General features: G+C 67.0%; 1 protein-coding gene across 3 annotated transcripts in view; it reads right to left on the bottom strand.

The window, feature by feature from the left end:
• The window catches only part of SAMD11 (sterile alpha motif domain containing 11), a 17,675-nt gene extending 2,245 nt beyond the window's left edge, over window positions 1-15,430 (bottom strand). Inside the window, exons 1-10 of one of the 3 annotated variants that reach the window (XM_064371960.1) lie at window positions 14,914-15,430; window positions 13,950-14,041; window positions 10,967-11,148; window positions 10,247-10,297; window positions 8,986-8,996; window positions 6,483-6,599; window positions 3,046-3,135; window positions 2,765-2,905; window positions 920-1,082; window positions 1-116 (exon numbers count right to left, since the gene is read on the bottom strand). In XM_064371960.1, the coding sequence (XP_064228030.1) occupies window positions 1-116; window positions 920-1,082; window positions 2,765-2,905; window positions 3,046-3,135; window positions 6,483-6,599; window positions 8,986-8,996; window positions 10,247-10,297; window positions 10,967-11,148; window positions 13,950-14,041; window positions 14,914-15,430 (1,480 nt within the window). The remainder of the gene's footprint in view (window positions 117-919; window positions 1,083-2,764; window positions 2,906-3,045; window positions 3,136-6,482; window positions 6,600-8,985; window positions 8,997-10,246; window positions 10,298-10,966; window positions 11,149-13,949; window positions 14,042-14,913) is intronic. The other 2 variants (XM_064371961.1, XM_021667442.2) reach the window with 2 other exon arrangements.

Below are 15,430 nucleotides of genomic sequence, written 5' to 3'. Positions count from 1 at the left end.
CTGGGGTCTGGCACAGAGCCGAGGGCACCCCCAGAAAGGGGGGCCTGAGATGGGGGCCCAGGGCGATGTGAGGGGCATTCTGCGGCGACAGCAAGGGGGGCGGCTGTGGCAGCTCCCTGCGGACGGCAGCGCAGTGAGCGGCGCCCCCATTCCCGTAAAGGTCCCGCGCCCCTCCCCCGCCGCCTGCGCTAATTGCCGGCCCCGCGGGCGGTCGATGCTCAGCTCGTTACCGCCCCGGGTCGCGCGACATCCCCGCCCCCGCCGGCGGCGCCAATTAATCTCGGCGGCGGCGCGGAGGCGCTGACCCCGCGGGCGGCGGCGGCTGCCGCGGTAATTACTGCGCGCCGCCTGCTCCCCTCCCCTGCGGACTCAGCGGCGGGGAAGCGGGGGCGTCATTAGCCGCAATCCGGGAGGCGGCGGAGGCAGCTGCAGATGCCGGGTTCGGGGGCCGGGCGGGGACTCGGTCTTCAGGGGGCCCCCACCGCTTCTCGCGGCCCCCCGCCCCGCCGAGTCTCCTGGACCCCAGAAGCCCGGATCTGTGCCGGGAACAGATCAGGCGCCAGGAGCCCGCCCGCCCCCGCCCCAAGCTCTGAGTCCTCTGGCCGACCCGTCCCGACCGACCCCGGGGTCCCAGACTTGGAGCTCCCCTCTCTTCTCAGGCTTGAGTTCCCGTTCCGGGGCCCGCAGGATCCCCCAGATCTGCCTCGTCCTCCCCCACGCGCCCCAGCCGCGCCCTCAACACTTCAGCCCAGGGCAGTGTCATTCCCGAAACGTTTTGCCCGGATCCAAACCTAGACCTGAACACACTACTTGGCACGCTCGGGGAGCTCATCAGCCGCGCTGAGCGCGTGGGGGTGCGGGCCGCGGGCATGGCCCGCCCACCCCAGAAACAAGCCGAGAACCGCAGCCACCCCAGTACCTCTCCGAGAAAGTCGGGCCGGCGGCCGGGGCGGCGGCCTCGCGCTGCTGAGCCAGGCCCTGCTTCCGACGCTGACCTGCCGTGGAGGAGGGCAGGTGGGTTTCCAGGCCACTGGGGCTCCTCAGAGCTGCAGCTGCCACCTCCTGCCGGACCCTCAGGAGATCTGGGTGGGGGACAACAGCAGTGACCCCCCCAGCTACTCGACCCCCTCCCCAGCCCGCGTCCTGGCGTAAACTCTGAGGTGGAGAACCGACCACACCACCCGGCTGTGCTGGGCCCCTGCGCAGGTCTCGGGCACCAGGCAGAAGGTTGGCCGGGCACAGGGCCGAGGCCGCAGACCAGAGGCTGGGTGGGGAGGTGTCGGGAAAGGCCGAAGGCCTCTGGCCTGGGAGGAGGCTGGAGCCTGCAGGTCGCGAGGGCGCAGCGCCTGCGGGGCAGCCAGAGTACAGGAGAACCAGAAGGGGGCGGACCGCCCAGGGGAACCCCCTCCTCGGAGGGCAAGGAGATGTGAGGTCCCCGCAGTAGGCACGGCTGGCAGAAGCTTGCCACAGAGGCAAGGCAGCGCCGGGCCCGCACGGCCACACCAGCACAGGGGCCGTCCAGTCCCGGCTGCGCACGGTCACCGTCCCGCGTGGGCACACTCGCCCCAATGCCCCCGCAGCGCTCGCGGGCGCGCACGTCTAATGCGCCTGGTCCCGGGTCTCTCGGCCCCTCCCTGCCGCCCAGGCCCGGCCTCCCGAGTCCCCGCAGCCCCCACAGTGCAGCCTCCGCCAGCTCCACCGCCGCCTCTGCTTATAAATTAATTACCCGAAAGCGGAGGTGGGTCCCGCCCCGGGCCGAGTGCCAGCCCGCAGAGCCCGGCCGGCGCGGCCGCCCGCATCGATCCCAGCGGGGCCCAGCGCCCCCGCGCTCGCGGCCCGGGTTATTTACAGCCGGCTCCGCGGCGGGGCGGGGGCGGCGGCGGCGGCGCGGCCTGATTGACAGCGCGCTCCCGGGCGGCCGGCGCCCCCTCCCCCGCGCGGCCAGCAGAGCGGCCCCAGGCAGAGCAGGGAAAGCAATTAAAAAGGAGGATTTTTAAATTATTAACATTTGGTGAATTATTCAGGCTCTTGGTGCCTGAGCTGCCCTGGGGGACGGTGCCTGGTGTGAGGAATCCTGCCTCCTTTCCCGGCGCCCCCACCCACCTCTAGCCAGAGAAGCCCAGCTCCCCTGCCAGGAGGCGGCTGGGGCCTGGGAGGCTGCGTGCAGCGGGGCAAGGTGTCTGGCTGCATCCCGGAGTGACCCGGGAGGACGTCATGAGGTGGGGTGGACAGGGTCAGAGCCGACGCGGGGGAAGGGTGGGGACAGAGGCAGCCCCTCCACCCCCAATGGGGGTCTTCAGCACCTGGGGAGTCCCGGTGGCCAAGTGCCCACTGCACCCAGCCCGGCCTTTTGCTCAATGCCCCTCCCCAGGCTCCTGGGGCAGGCGTGTGGCAGGTCAGGTCCTGGCTGGAGAGACGACTGAGACCGTAACTCGAACCCTAACCCTGTGGTCCGGGACCTTGCTGGCCTGTGGAGGCGTTCCTTAGATGCCCACCGCCCACCGCTCACCCTCACCTGGGTCTACTCCGACTCCACTTCTCCATATACAAAATGTGAGTTACCCACGAGCCTGGGGGACACGGAGGTGTGGCCTGCCCCAGGGGGCTCGGGGCAGGACGTCTGGCAGAGGGGGCCCTCCAGGGACCTGCATCCAGCCTGGCCTTGGTGTCAGCAGGGCCTCAGCAACAGGAATGGCCGATTACATGTGGGTGGGGAGGTAATAAGGGCTTGTGTGGCGGGATCCTGGGGGGCGGGGCTCCTCACCTTGGCTGGGGAGGCCCAGGTGGTAGAGCCGCTGAGGGTCCTCAAAGGTGCCGGCCTCGCTCAGTGCTGACACGAGCCGGCGGTACTGGTCTTCCGGGGCCATGGTGGGCCCCAGCTCCGGGGGCAGCAGCAGTGCCTCTGCTGGGGAGGCCAGGATGAGAGGCTTCTCTAGACACTGCGAAGGACCACCCACCTCTGGAACCCCTGCCCGAGGTCCAAGGGACCCTCCGGGACTGCCCCCTCTCCTGGGGACCTGTCCCTCACCCTGGCCAGGCTCTTACCTTGGGGGGATTGGCTTCGTGCCCTCTTCTCCGAAGAGCAGTCGCTGCTGATATGGGAGGAGTGGCCCAGCCTCTTGCCCAACAGGCCACCTGCAGGTGGTAGTGAGTGCCCACCCTGCATCTCAGGGAACGCACGGGGGACCCATCCCCTGCCTCAGTTCTGCCTGGACCGCACCCACCGTCTCTCAGGCGGCCCTTGGTCCTGCTGAGTTCAGGCCTTGCCCAGCCGGGGCCCCCAGCCTTCAGCGAAGAGGACATCGTGCCTGGCTGTGGCGGGGCAGGGGCACAAGGCCTCCCTGACACTGGCCCTGGTCCCGGTGCGTGTGAGATTCTCGGCAGGCGCCTGGCTGCCCCACCAGCGAGCCCAGCCTCTGGTGCAAGGTAGTGAGTCCCCCAGTATCCCCCTAGAGAATAAAACCGGGCACCACCTTGCCCTCCTGGACAGGGGTGAGGGCGGGCTGTGCACAGTCACGCGCCAGTGTGGGGTGAGGCGCGCTGGGCAGGACCTCACCCCTGACCTTTTCCTGCTCCGTGAGTCACTGGGCTGTGGACCGCCAAGGCCTCCTCGAGGCCCCTCCACTCCCAGGCTTCCTCCCTCCTTGGTCACACCCATCCCTGCCCTCAGAAGGCCCAGATCTTCCTCTCTGGCCCACTCTTGCCTGAGCTAACACCCTGGTGTGCCTGTCACGCCCTTGTCCACCTGCCCAGCCAGGCTGTGAGCTCCTGGGTGCGCCTCCAAGTAGCCTTGTTCACCTCCTCGGCCGTGAGGCCAGCCCAGTCCCAGCCCCAAACACAGCCCGTAGCTGGCAGAGGGGGGCCCAGGCCAAGCCCAGCCCACTCTCCTGAGGTCCTCCCTCGGGTTCTGCTGACCACACCCATTCCAGACCACAGCGCTATGTATCCATCTCCCACTCAGCCCAAGCTCCTCCGAAGCCCCTGACGCCTCTCCCTGGGGATCTCCCGGGTCAGCCACAGTCCCTCCGACTCTGGCCCATCCTCATCCTCATGAGGCCTCTAGGTGGGTGGGGTAAGGGGCCACCCCCCTGTGACCCAAGACCTCTATGAGGCCTAGGCAGTGGGACTCCCAAGCCTGTCTCCCCCGCCACCTCTGCCGTCAGCTCCAGGCCTAATTCCTTTTTCTTATTCCCTTAATCTGTCATTTTTATCAGGCTGGGGAAGTGCGGCAGCCACACCGATCAATCCCACATTACAGCTGACAGAGCGGTGCTAATAACTTATTGATTGTGGCCGGGCAGCCGTCAGGCCCAGACCCAGAGAGAGGGTCAATCCTATGGCCTGGTCCAGGGTCCCGCCTCAGTGACAGATCGGGCAGCTGGGCCAGGTGAGCAGTGGGGGGCACCTGGCCGCACGCAGCTCCAGGCACCACTGCCCAGGCCCCCCACAGCCTGCTGTGCCAGAACTCAGTGGGCGGGGAGGGGTCCTGGCAGGGCTGGGGCAGCCTGGCTCTTTTCCACACCTGCTGCCTGGCCCACCGTGCACACACCCTCGGGGTCAGCAAAGCCTCTCACTTCCTGGCAATCAGTTTTCCCCTTACACACTGGAAATGCCCCTCTCGTTCTGCTGGGGGCTAAGGCTTCCTCATAGCCTGGCGGAGGTGACCCTGGGCAGCCGGAGCAGGTGGAAGGGGGCGGAGCAGGTTGAAGGGGGCGGGGGCGGAGCAGGTGGAAGGGGGCGGAGCAGGTGGAAGGGGGCGGGGCGGGACGGGTGGAAGGGGCGGGGCGGGCGGAAGGGGGCGGGGCGGGGCGGGCGGAAGGGGGCGGGGCGGGACGGGTGGAAGGGGCGGGGCGGGACGGGTGGAAGGGGCGGGGCGGGCGGAAGGGGGCGGGACGGGTGGAAGGGGCGGGGCGGGCGGAAGAGGGCGGGGCGGGCGGAAGGGGGCGGGACGGGTGGAAGGGGCGGGGCGGGCGGAAGGGGGCGGGGCGGGACGGGTGGAAGGGGAGGGGCGGGACGGGTGGAAGGGGCGGGGCGGGCGGAAGGGGGCGGGACGGGTGGAAGGGGCGGGGCGGGCGGAAGAGGGCCTGCCCAGAGACCACAGGAAGGCCATTGAGGACACGCTCACTCCTCGAGGACCCCGGGTGGTCTCACAGAGGCAGACAAAGGACCTGCTCTGAGTCCCTCACAGCCCAGGGCCCAGGGAGGTGCGGCTGTGGTGCGTGGAGAGGGTCCGGGCAGGGAACAGGATTGACGTGTGGTTTCTGGGGTCACGGGAAGGGAGAAGAGGTGAATACCCCCCAGGCGAACGCCTCCTCCAAGAGGACGCTCCCGGGAGCAGGCCAGGCCCTGACACGGGGTGTGTGGGTGAGACCCAGGCGTGAGACCCCGGACACGCGAGGTGCTGCAGAGCCTGGCGGCCCCACGGGCCAGAGCGCTGCCGGCAGCCCCCATCACGGGCACCACACGGGACCCCAGATGTGCACACACACACACGCACACGCGTGGACCTGAGGAGGCTCCCTGTGTGAGCGCACGGGGAGGGGCTGCTGACTGAGAATATCTCAATCATTACGGGGCTCCCTCGCTCTGCCGATTGATGAGGCAATTAGATTTTATCAACCACCTCTAGGCCATCTGCAAAAGCCGCCCCCACCTGGCCCCACAAAGGCCTTCCCAGGCCCACGAAGACACGGATGGGGGACACAGATGACACGGATGGGGGTGCCGAGTTCCAGGGGGGCCTCCCCCACCGCAGCTTCCCAAGAGCTGCAAGCCCTGCTGGGAACACCCCTGCCTGGGTCCACAGGACCTCAGAAGCGCCCCCCTCCTTTCACGGCCCACCTGGGGCTGAGGCTCAGCTGTGTCCCTCTCTACAGCAGTGGCCTCTGAAGGGGGCCTGGGTCCCCAAACTGCCCCCTCCCTCTGATGTCCTGTGTCAGGACCCCCGTCCCCCTACAACTGTGACCAGGCAGTAGCACCTCCCTCAGGCGCAGACCCCTTCCCTCCCGGAACCCTAGGAGGCAGAACTGGGAACCCCTTCCCTCCCAGAACCCTAGAAGGCAGGACTGGAGACCCCTTCCTTTTGGGGACCTCTTCCCTCCAGGAACCCTAGGAAGCAGGACCAGCCCGGCCTGCGCTGAGCAGTCCCCAGTGGGGGTGAGCATGTTCCAGCCTGTAAGCCAAGCCACTGCGGGGGGTGCATTTCTGAACCTCTAAAGCCATGCCTACGTCTGCCCTGTGAAGAGGGGGTGGCAGGCCCCAGCCGCTCCAAGCCCACCCCGGCGGCAGCCACAGCGGAGCCGCCGCCTCAGCCTCCTGTCTGCCTGGCTGGCTGGGATTAACACAATTACCATCACATGCAGCCCCGGGGGACAGGCCGCTCCTCCTGCCTCTCTGGCTGCCTGCCAAGGATGGCCGGCAGCCGCCACTGTCCTCTGGCCCCACAGCCCTGACCCCTCCCTCAGGCGCCCTGGGCTCCTCACCTGCGGGTCCCAGGCCAATCTCCAGGCTGCCTCTCTGGAATTCACAGCGGCTCTGATGCTCGGGCATAACGAGGTGGCGGCTGCGGTGGACGCTGGAGCAGAACAAGACCGGAGAGGCTGACCCCCTGGGCAGCGGCGAGAGGCTGGAGCCCAGCCTGGGCACGGGGAGTGAGCCTGGGGATGACCTCTGAGCGCCGCACTGCTGTGCCCACGCCTCTGCATGTGGCCCGTGACGCCACCGTGTGCACACCCACGGAGCAAGCCAAAGCGACACAGAACCCGGCCCCGGGACCCCACTGCTGCTCCGGGGAGGGTCTGTGTGGAGCACACAGCTGGCTCTGCCTTCACCCCTCCTGAGGGACTCTCACTGTTATCTCACTCCCTGCCCCAAAGGGCAGCTGGGGACCCTGCACAGGGCCAGGCTGCTCCTTCGGGACAGGCCCCCGGACAGCACGTGCCACCTGCCTGCTGCCAGCCCCTCGGGGCCATCCTGATGAGAACTTGCAACCATCCCCTGCTCTCAATTTCTGCACACAAGGAAACTGAGGCTCAGACCACAGTCCTGTGGCTGATGAGGTGCGCGTGCGTGCACACACACACACACACACACACACACACACACGGCACCCACATGGCAGGCACCAGGGCTGACATCCCGCTGTCCCCCAGGCAGGTGTGGGCTTGGAATCAGCATGCATTTAACTCTTTTGTTCACTGTTTCTCCTCTTCTTGCTAATTCAGCCGTATCCCACAACCACTGGGGTCCCAGGAGCAATGGGAGGGACTGTGTGGAGTACGGCCCCTTCCTGGTTCTGTGAGCCTCTCCCCAGGTCAGCAGAGAAGGGGCTCCGGGACCATGAGACACCCCCTCAGCAGCACTGCTAACCCTAACCCTAACCCTAACCCTAACCCTCAGCAGCACTGCTAACCCTAACCCTAACCCTAACCCTAACCCTCAGCAGCACTGCTAACCCTAACCCTAACCCTGACCCTCAGCAGCACCCCTGCAGTGTGGTCCCTGCCCACCTGTAATGGGGCAGCCTCCTGGCTGCACTGGCACTGGCGCTGGCGGGGCCTCTGCGCTGTGACCTGGGAGCCGACCCTAAACCTGGTTAAATAGCCCCCGGCCCCCCTGACCTGGGCTGGCTGGAGCTGGGCTAATCCAGGGCTGCCCCTAAGCAGATCAGTTTCAGCACCAAAGACTCCCAGGCTGGGCTCTAAAGCTTTCCAGAGACCCAGATGCCGGCCTCTCCCCACCCCCACCGGCTCCCAGTGGGAAAGGAAGCCCCCCGGGCACACAGGAGGGCAGGTGAGAGGGACTAAGTACTTTACGGGATTAATCGGCAGCGAGTCTCATCCCCTCCGTGATCCTGATCGAGGCGGGGGTGTCAAGGGAGATCTGCTGGCCTCAGCATGGGGTGGGGGCCGAGGGCTGTCCCAACAGCCACGGCTGCCCTGGGGTTCTCCCCAGGGGTCCACACTCCGGTGTCCCCTGGAGGGACGCCTGCAGGAGAACTGGCTCCCCAGAGACTCTGGAGGGTGGGGGCTGGCCCGTGAGCCCCGAGCCTGGTGCCCAGAAGGAAAGTGAGGGAGGGCCTGACAGCTGCCTGGAGGGGCTGTGGCCTGGCAGTGGTACCTGGTGGGAAGCGAGGCCGGCTGCCCTCCCCAGCCCTGGTCTCTGCCTCGGAGTTTGCTCCTGACATTCCGACAAAGCCTGGCTCAGCCCCTGAAACCCTGTTTCAGCCACTTGGCCACTCACTGAGCAGATTATGCCAGTTTTATGTAAAGAAACGTGAAGAAACCCTAGACATCCCAGAGTGAAGACGCAGGAACCCTGCCCGGGGGACACCAGTGCACAGTCCTCAAACACAGGACACACTCTGCTCCCTGCTTCGTACAAGGGACGAAACCCTGAGGGTCTGTACTGGGCCGGGGCGCAGATCAGGAGGTGGGGGAGCCAGGAGGGGCAGGAGGTGCAGGAAGGAGTGTGGGGGAGGCTGCAGCCTGTCAGGTGTGACCCCAGCTCCCTACGAAGGGGCCTCCCACGCTGACCTCAGTGACGACCACACAGTCCAGCACTTGCCCATTTTCCCACCAGCTCAGGGGCTCCGGAGAGAGGGGCCATGCCCTCGCCTGCAAACAGTGGCTCCAGGGACCGTCTACCACTCCCGGTTCTTGAGCTTGAGGGGACGGCCTGGGGCTCTGCTGGCTCCGAAAGGCAGGTGGTCACTGCAGAGCCAGCCAGACAGGAGGACAGGGATGGAAGGACCGACAGACAGATGGCGGTGGCCCAGCGTGTGTTCTGTGGGAGCCCACAGAGGCAGAAGGACCCAAGGACAGGCCAGAAGAAACGCAGACAGCCTGGGGCCAGCGTGGCTGCCAGGCTCCAGAACCACCACCCACTCTGACGAGACGCCAGGGTGAGGTCGACGGGCTGGGGGCAAGCAGGCTCTAGTCCACCCAGGCGTGCTGTGCCCTCCTCCTTCGGGGACCCCAGCACGACCTCCCCGCTGACTAAAATCTCCCCCTTGGGAGATTCAGAAACTCATTCTAGCCCCAGCCCTGGCCTCCTCCCAGGCACCCCAGGCTGCCAGCTGTCAGTGCTGGTGAGGGACCCCACATTCCCGAGGCCAGGTGGATGGAGGAGGGGGCTGAAGGCAGGAGGAGCCGCTCCTGGAGGCTGGGTTTCCCTACAGCCTCACTGACAAATAAAATGCCATCAATGTTCATGACAGTTCATAAAAATGATCAGTTGAGCTGGCAACCCCAAAATGAGGTAGAAATAAGTTTAAAGATGTTTTTATTGTAACTCAGCTCTGAGATGCAGACGTTCTCAGAGACATAAATAATAACACATCTGGCTCGGAGCCAGGACGCGCTCCCCCGGGGCCCTCATGGCTCTGGCCTGAGGAAGCTGGCCTTGCTGCCCTGGAAGCCACAGGGCAAGACCTGACCCCAGTGGCAGAATCCACAGCTGGGCTCTGCTCACAGACGGGCCACCCGCTTCCCCCTGGAGCCAGGAATGGGGTCCTCCAGTTCCCTTGACCCCTTCATCGGGAATCTTCCCACATCCTGAAATTGCACCCCCACCATCCTGCTTCCACAGCCTGAATCCCATCCCCCGTCTGCCAGGAGGGCCTCTAGAGGGACCTTCTCCAAACACACACCTGAGCAGTCCTCTGCGCAAGAACTTTCGGCGGCTCCCCGCCTAGAGGACGTGCCCACAGGCCCAGCACGGAAGACCCTTCGGCATCCCACTGAGCCGGAGCTGCCAAGTTCACCCCTCCTCCCTCACACGTGCCCTTCCCTGTTCCTACGCATCTCTGCAGGCACCCCCTCGCCTTAGTGAACTCCTACACGTCCTTCAAGACCCCACTCACACGTCCCCATTCTCACCTCCTGGTGGGTCTCTGAGAGGGTGGGAAGCGGGAGGTGACAGCCTCATTTTTGGGCAGATGGGCTCAAACGGCCAGTCTCACGTGGGCGGGAAGTGCACTCTAACTCTAGGGCCGGGCTGCCCAGAACTCGCACCTGAGCTGCTGCCGAGGTCTGCGTCTGACTGGGCCTGGGCTCCCTCAGTCTCAACTGGGCACAACAGGGTCTGCCTCCTGGGCTGGGGGACACCCTCGCCGCACATCAGACCCGGCAGATGCTCAGCCAGCACCAGCTCAGCAGATAGCAGGATAGCAGGCCACGGGCAGGGGTGGGAGGAAGGGAGGCAGGGAGCCCCTCACCCCTCCCACAAATGCACCGTGGGCTCCTACCTGCAGGACGTCTCTCGAAAGGAGATGTTCAGGTCCCAGTGGGTGTGCACTCTGCAGGAAGAGCAGCAGAAGGTCCACGTTACTCCGGAGGCCCCTGACCCCAGCCTCGGGACAGCAGGGCGTGTGCAGACCCATCTCGGGCCAGTGCCCTGCTGGGCCACAGCCCTGGGCAGTGAACGAGGGCGGCTGTGGTGCCCAGCACCATCTGGTGCCGGCTCCACGTGCTGGGGTCTCCCACCAGGACAGGCCCATGGGCCAAAGCCAGCTCCCGGCCTGGGCAGACACACGCGTCAGGAAGAACCGCACCGAGGCCCCGTCTCCCTCCGGCTCGCTGCCCTGCACTCGGAGGAGCCCTCAAGTGGTCCAGCAGGCGGGGGCCGAGGCTGCTTTTGCGTGGTCAGTCATGAGCCCGAATAGAACTCTTTACTGCTGGAGCTGCTCTGGCCAGACTGAGACCCGGTCGGCAGGGGAGCTGGAGTGTCGGCCCAGGCCGGTGCAGACCCCTGGGTGTGCAAGTGAGCACGCACAGCAGAGGAGTGAGGGGACACCAGACGGGGGCAGACGAGGAAACAGCTCCTGCCTGCAACCCGCACCGGACCCTAAAAAGACCAGCATCCGAGGGGAGGCGTGTAGACACCTCATCTGAGCAGCGGAAGGCCGGAAGCCCCGGCCGGCCCCCTCCGAGCCTCGCGCCTTCCTGCCGGCCCTGGGTCCTGGTACCTTCTCTTCATGATATGGACGTGCGGGCCATCTTCCCGCTTCAGGCCCGGCTGCCGCCCACAGGTGGGGCCGCTCCCGTCGCTGTCACCGTCGCTGGCAGAGCAGCTGGGGGTCCGCTCCTTCTTCAGGCTTCGGGCAGCCGGCAGGGTGACCGTCCTCTTGTCTGCCAGCCGCCCCCGGTTCTGGTGGGGCAGGAGGAGAGGAAGGTGAGGCTGGACCAGGCCTTCAGTCTTGCGGGAGCCTGCCCTGGCCTCGATCCCCCGGCCCAGCCCCAGGCATGGCAGAGGCGCCCTCAGAGCAGCCATCCTTCCTCCACCACCACCTGCCTCTGGGACGGGCCTCGGGCCAGCAGGAGCCACAATTGGCCAGAGACCCAGAGGACAGCCGAGAGACGGGGCCTCAGTTGTCTCCCCGACAGACGCCCACCCGCTCAGCCGTCCCCCGCCCCACCCCACACCGGCCTGGTTCCGCCGTTTCTGCCCTCCCAGCCCTTGAGGATGCTGGAGGGTCCTGGCCCATTCGGGGGCTTGAGTTGGGGAAGCCCCTGTGTGGCAGGCCTCCCTCCCGGCTCACTCACGTGCCCTCACTCCCAGCTCCCTTCCCAGGGCCCCCGCGTCTCCTGGGATCTGCGTAGAACTAGCCTGGCTGTAGTGGACTCTCACTCGACACGCACACCTTACTTCCAGTTATCTGCCTGGCAACGCCAGCATGCTCTTTGTGAACCCTCCCCCCCACACCCCGCCACTGACGCCAACATGGACAAGCCAATTCCCTTTTCTACTTCATCAGCGCCACGCAGAGTCCGGCTCAGGGGCAGCTGCCGCCTGGCACGAAGCAACTGGCTACTGTGAGCCGAACCCTCGCAGAGTGCAGGCCTGGGGCTCACAGGTCACCAGATGATGAGCCCGGAGCAGCCCAGGTCCCCCGTTCCACCAGCCCTGCCAGGCATTTTCACGTGCCTTCCTTCTCCCCATCTCCCTTGCACCCACAGAACGAGTGGGTGGAACTGTGGGTGCTTCTGGTGGGAGCAGAGACGTGCACCGTGCGACCCCTGCAGAACACAGGCGAGCCCCGAGCTCACGCACACATGAGGACACTCAGATGCGCGGACATGCGGTAGACATACACACGTGCACATGAGGACACTCAGCGGACACACACTCGGACCTGTGGGCCCGAATGCGCACAGCAGACACGCACACGCGCGGGGACACGCACACAGGCACGCAGCACGCTGCGTGGCACAGCAGCGCAGGCCCAGCCCCAGGCACTTCCGGATTCCTCCAGCGTGTTTAGGTCTTATCACCGCAGGGGAAAGAAGGACAGCCACTGATTATCTTCCACATTTAACAGTAGGCCGCTGGCCGCGGGCTGGCAGGGGCCCTGAGAGCGTCCGACTCCCTCTCCTCTGTTCAGTCACTGCGTCTCCTTGGACGTCCTCCCTCCCGTTGCCGAAACATAGCCGGGAGCTTGAGAGGAAGGAGTTAGGAGATTGTCTTCCTCAGGCCTAGAACCACCATCACCTTCAAATGCACAGCCCCAGTGCCAGCTCGGTGGGCAGCGCCCCCTCCCCAAGGCTCCGGAAGCTGCAGCATCCCCCTCCCCAGGTGGAAGCCCCTCCCCAGAGCCAGCCACTGGGCCCGTGCTGGGTCCCCTCTTTTCTCTCCACCACAGCTCAGTGGGAAAACCCAGCACTGCTGACAGGGGGCGGTGGAGCGTGGGGTCCGAGGTCCCTGCTAAGACCCTGGCCTGGGCGGCCCCAGGCTGTAGGTGCAGCGGCTGTCTGTGCCTGGGCTTCTGTGAGTGAGCTGGAGCTGGGGGCGCCTTCGACGGCCACGGCCTGTCTGGTGTGTGCTGAGCTGGAGAGTCCCGCTTCGCCCCACCCTTCTGCACAAGCACCAGGGTTCAGAGCATCTGATGGCCTCTCCTCTCCCACCTCCCTTCTCTTGAGAAGAAAACAAAGTGCTTTTTTCTCTGCTTCTTGTCTGTGGCATGGGGAAGAGGGGGAAGCCAGGACCAAAAGATGGGCCCTTGGAAGAAGGCCAGGGCCAGCTGGCTGGGAACGGAGTCCACCTCAGCCCGTGCTGCACGGGGCTACCTCAGGCCCAAAGTTGGCAAGCGGAGGTGCGTCCGGCCACTCAGGCCCACTCTGCACCTCTGCCTCCCCTACCCCTTCCCGCAAGAGGGGCTCTTACCCCAGCAGCCACGGCCCTAATTGGCTCCAAATCGGTCCTTCCCAACAGGCAATCTTCCTTTTCAGACCAATCCTCCAACCCTCGCTGCCCGACCAGGGGGCTGGGGGCTGGGTGGGGGGTGCAGGTGCCTCCCTGTTCAGAAGGCAGCACCCAGCACCCCAGTCTGGCCTGCCTGCTCCCTCAGTGAGGGCGTCCATAGCTGTCTACCCTGGGCTGGGGCCTTGAACCGGCCTCCAGCTCCAGTTCTCTGGACACCAAAGGCCCACACTGCAAAGACTCTGCCCCTGGCCAGGTTCTGTGTCCTCAGGACACCTAGACGTTCAGGCCCTTGCCCGGTAGGGCTCTGGCTCTCCACACCCCAGAGACGCACGTCACTCACACTCAAGACTGTGGCTCCCCAGAATGCTGTCGCACCTACAATCACACCTCACCGGCTGGACCAGAGAACACAGTGACCCCAAGCTGTGACGGGGCCCAGGTTTAATTACCCCACTCATGGAGAAGACCTGGACCCACACCACCCGAGGAGAAGCAGTTCCAAGGCACCCTAGGGGAAGCTCCAGGACAGGCACGGTCCTCCCGCCTCCACACTGGGAGGGAGCTGGGGGCCCCCCCGTCCAGGTACAAGCGCTGGGAGAGCCAGAAGCAAAGCCCCTCCCCGCTGCCCTTCGGAGGCCCCCTCCAGCACGCCCGCAGGGACGAGGTTAGGACTCCGGATCCTGCAGACCGCAGGGACAAGCTCCGCAGTGGAGACAGCAACTCCCAGCCCCAAGAGCCCCGCATCTCACCACCGGGGACGATATTCGGCAGCCCGGGCAGTCGCAGATTGGAGGGTGCACCTGCAGGATCCCCTTGGACATAAGCGTCTTCAGACTTTTCCCTGCGAGCAGAGCCGAGGCAGACGCTGTGAGGGGGCGGTGCGCTCCTGGGCGCATCGGCGGCAGGGCCGGCCCCCTTTCCCGGCTCGCGGGCGAAACGCACCCCGACCTCCCAGCCCGCTTCCCGCCCCACCCTCGCGCACGCCGCAGGGATCCGCCGGGCTCGGCAACTCCAGCCCTGGAGGAGCGCCCTCCCCGGACGCAGCGCCTGGGCGTCCCCGCGCGGCGCCCCTCCTCCCGCGCTCCACCCTCTCCCGGGCCCCGAGGGAGCCGCAGGCCGGGCCCTGAAAGGCTGAGTCCCGGAGCGCTGAGCGGCGTGCGCAGCAGGAGGGGGCGGCCACCGGGAGCCACGCGCGGCTCAGGTCCTAACTTCCTAACCCCCCGCGGCTCCTGGCGCCCACCTCGCCCCCCGGGTCCCCGCTCCGGCGCCCCCGCGTCGCACCCTTGGGGCCAGGCGCCCGCAGGCGCCAAAACAGGCTGCGCCCGGTCCTGGCGCCGCCTCTCGGTCTCCGCGTGCGCCCCCGCCCCGCCCCGCAGCCTCCCCCGCCGGTCCCGCCCGACCCCGGGGCTCTGCGCCCTCTCCACCCGGCTCCTGCCTGCGCTCTCGAGTTCCCGTAAACTTCCTTCGGGGCTTAAGGCCCGGGAACCTCGCAGACACCTTCCGAGCGGAGGGGCGGCCCGCGAACCCCAAGCGCTGTGGCCCAAGCTGGGGGGCGGTGCAGCGAGGGGAGCGCCGCCCGTGTCCGCCGAGGCGTCCTGGAGCTGCAGCGCCCCCTCGGCCGAGCCGGAGGGTTCTGGGTGTCCGAGTCGGGTCGGGGGTGGGGTCGGGGCCCGCGGGCGTCGGGTCGGGGAGCGGAGGGAGGGGCGGCGGCACCTTGGTGGCGGATGCTGCGCTTCCAGTCCTTGGCCGTCTCGCGGCCGCTGACGAACTGGAACTCGTTGGGCGTGAGCCACTCGCCGCGGTGGCGGATGGACGGGCCCTTGCTGCCCTGGCAGAGTTTGCGCACGTAGAGCAGCGCGCGGTTGGCGCCGCACTCCACCTCGATGCACGGCTCGCCGTTGTCCAGCAGCGGCTGGAAATCCGGGGCCGCGGCCCCGGTGGCCGAGAAGCGCTCGAGGGCGCGCGGGTCCCCGGGCAGGTGGAGGTGCGGGGCGGCCCCGGGCAGGCTGAGGTAGGCGCGCGGGGGGCGGAGCGGCGGGGCCAGCAGCGCTTCGTAGCCGGCGGCCGAGGCGGGCAGCGAGGCGGCCGGGGGGAGGGCCGCGGCCGCGGGCAGTGGCGCCAGGTAGCCGGGCAGCGGCGGCAGCGGCAGCGCGGCCAGGCTCGGGTGGAACGTGGCCACAGCCAGGGCCAGGTCCTCGCGGCCCGGGAGCTCCTTCTTGACCGCGGGCAT

This window comes from Aotus nancymaae, unplaced genomic scaffold, assembly GCF_030222135.1.
Source record: "Aotus nancymaae isolate 86718 unplaced genomic scaffold, 86718_ANA_hifiasm-v0.15.2.pri h1tg000250l, whole genome shotgun sequence".
NCBI lineage: Eukaryota > Metazoa > Chordata > Mammalia > Primates > Aotidae > Aotus > Aotus nancymaae.
The sequence above is the reverse complement of the archived record's forward strand: the minus strand, read 5'-3'. Positions and strand labels throughout refer to the sequence as shown.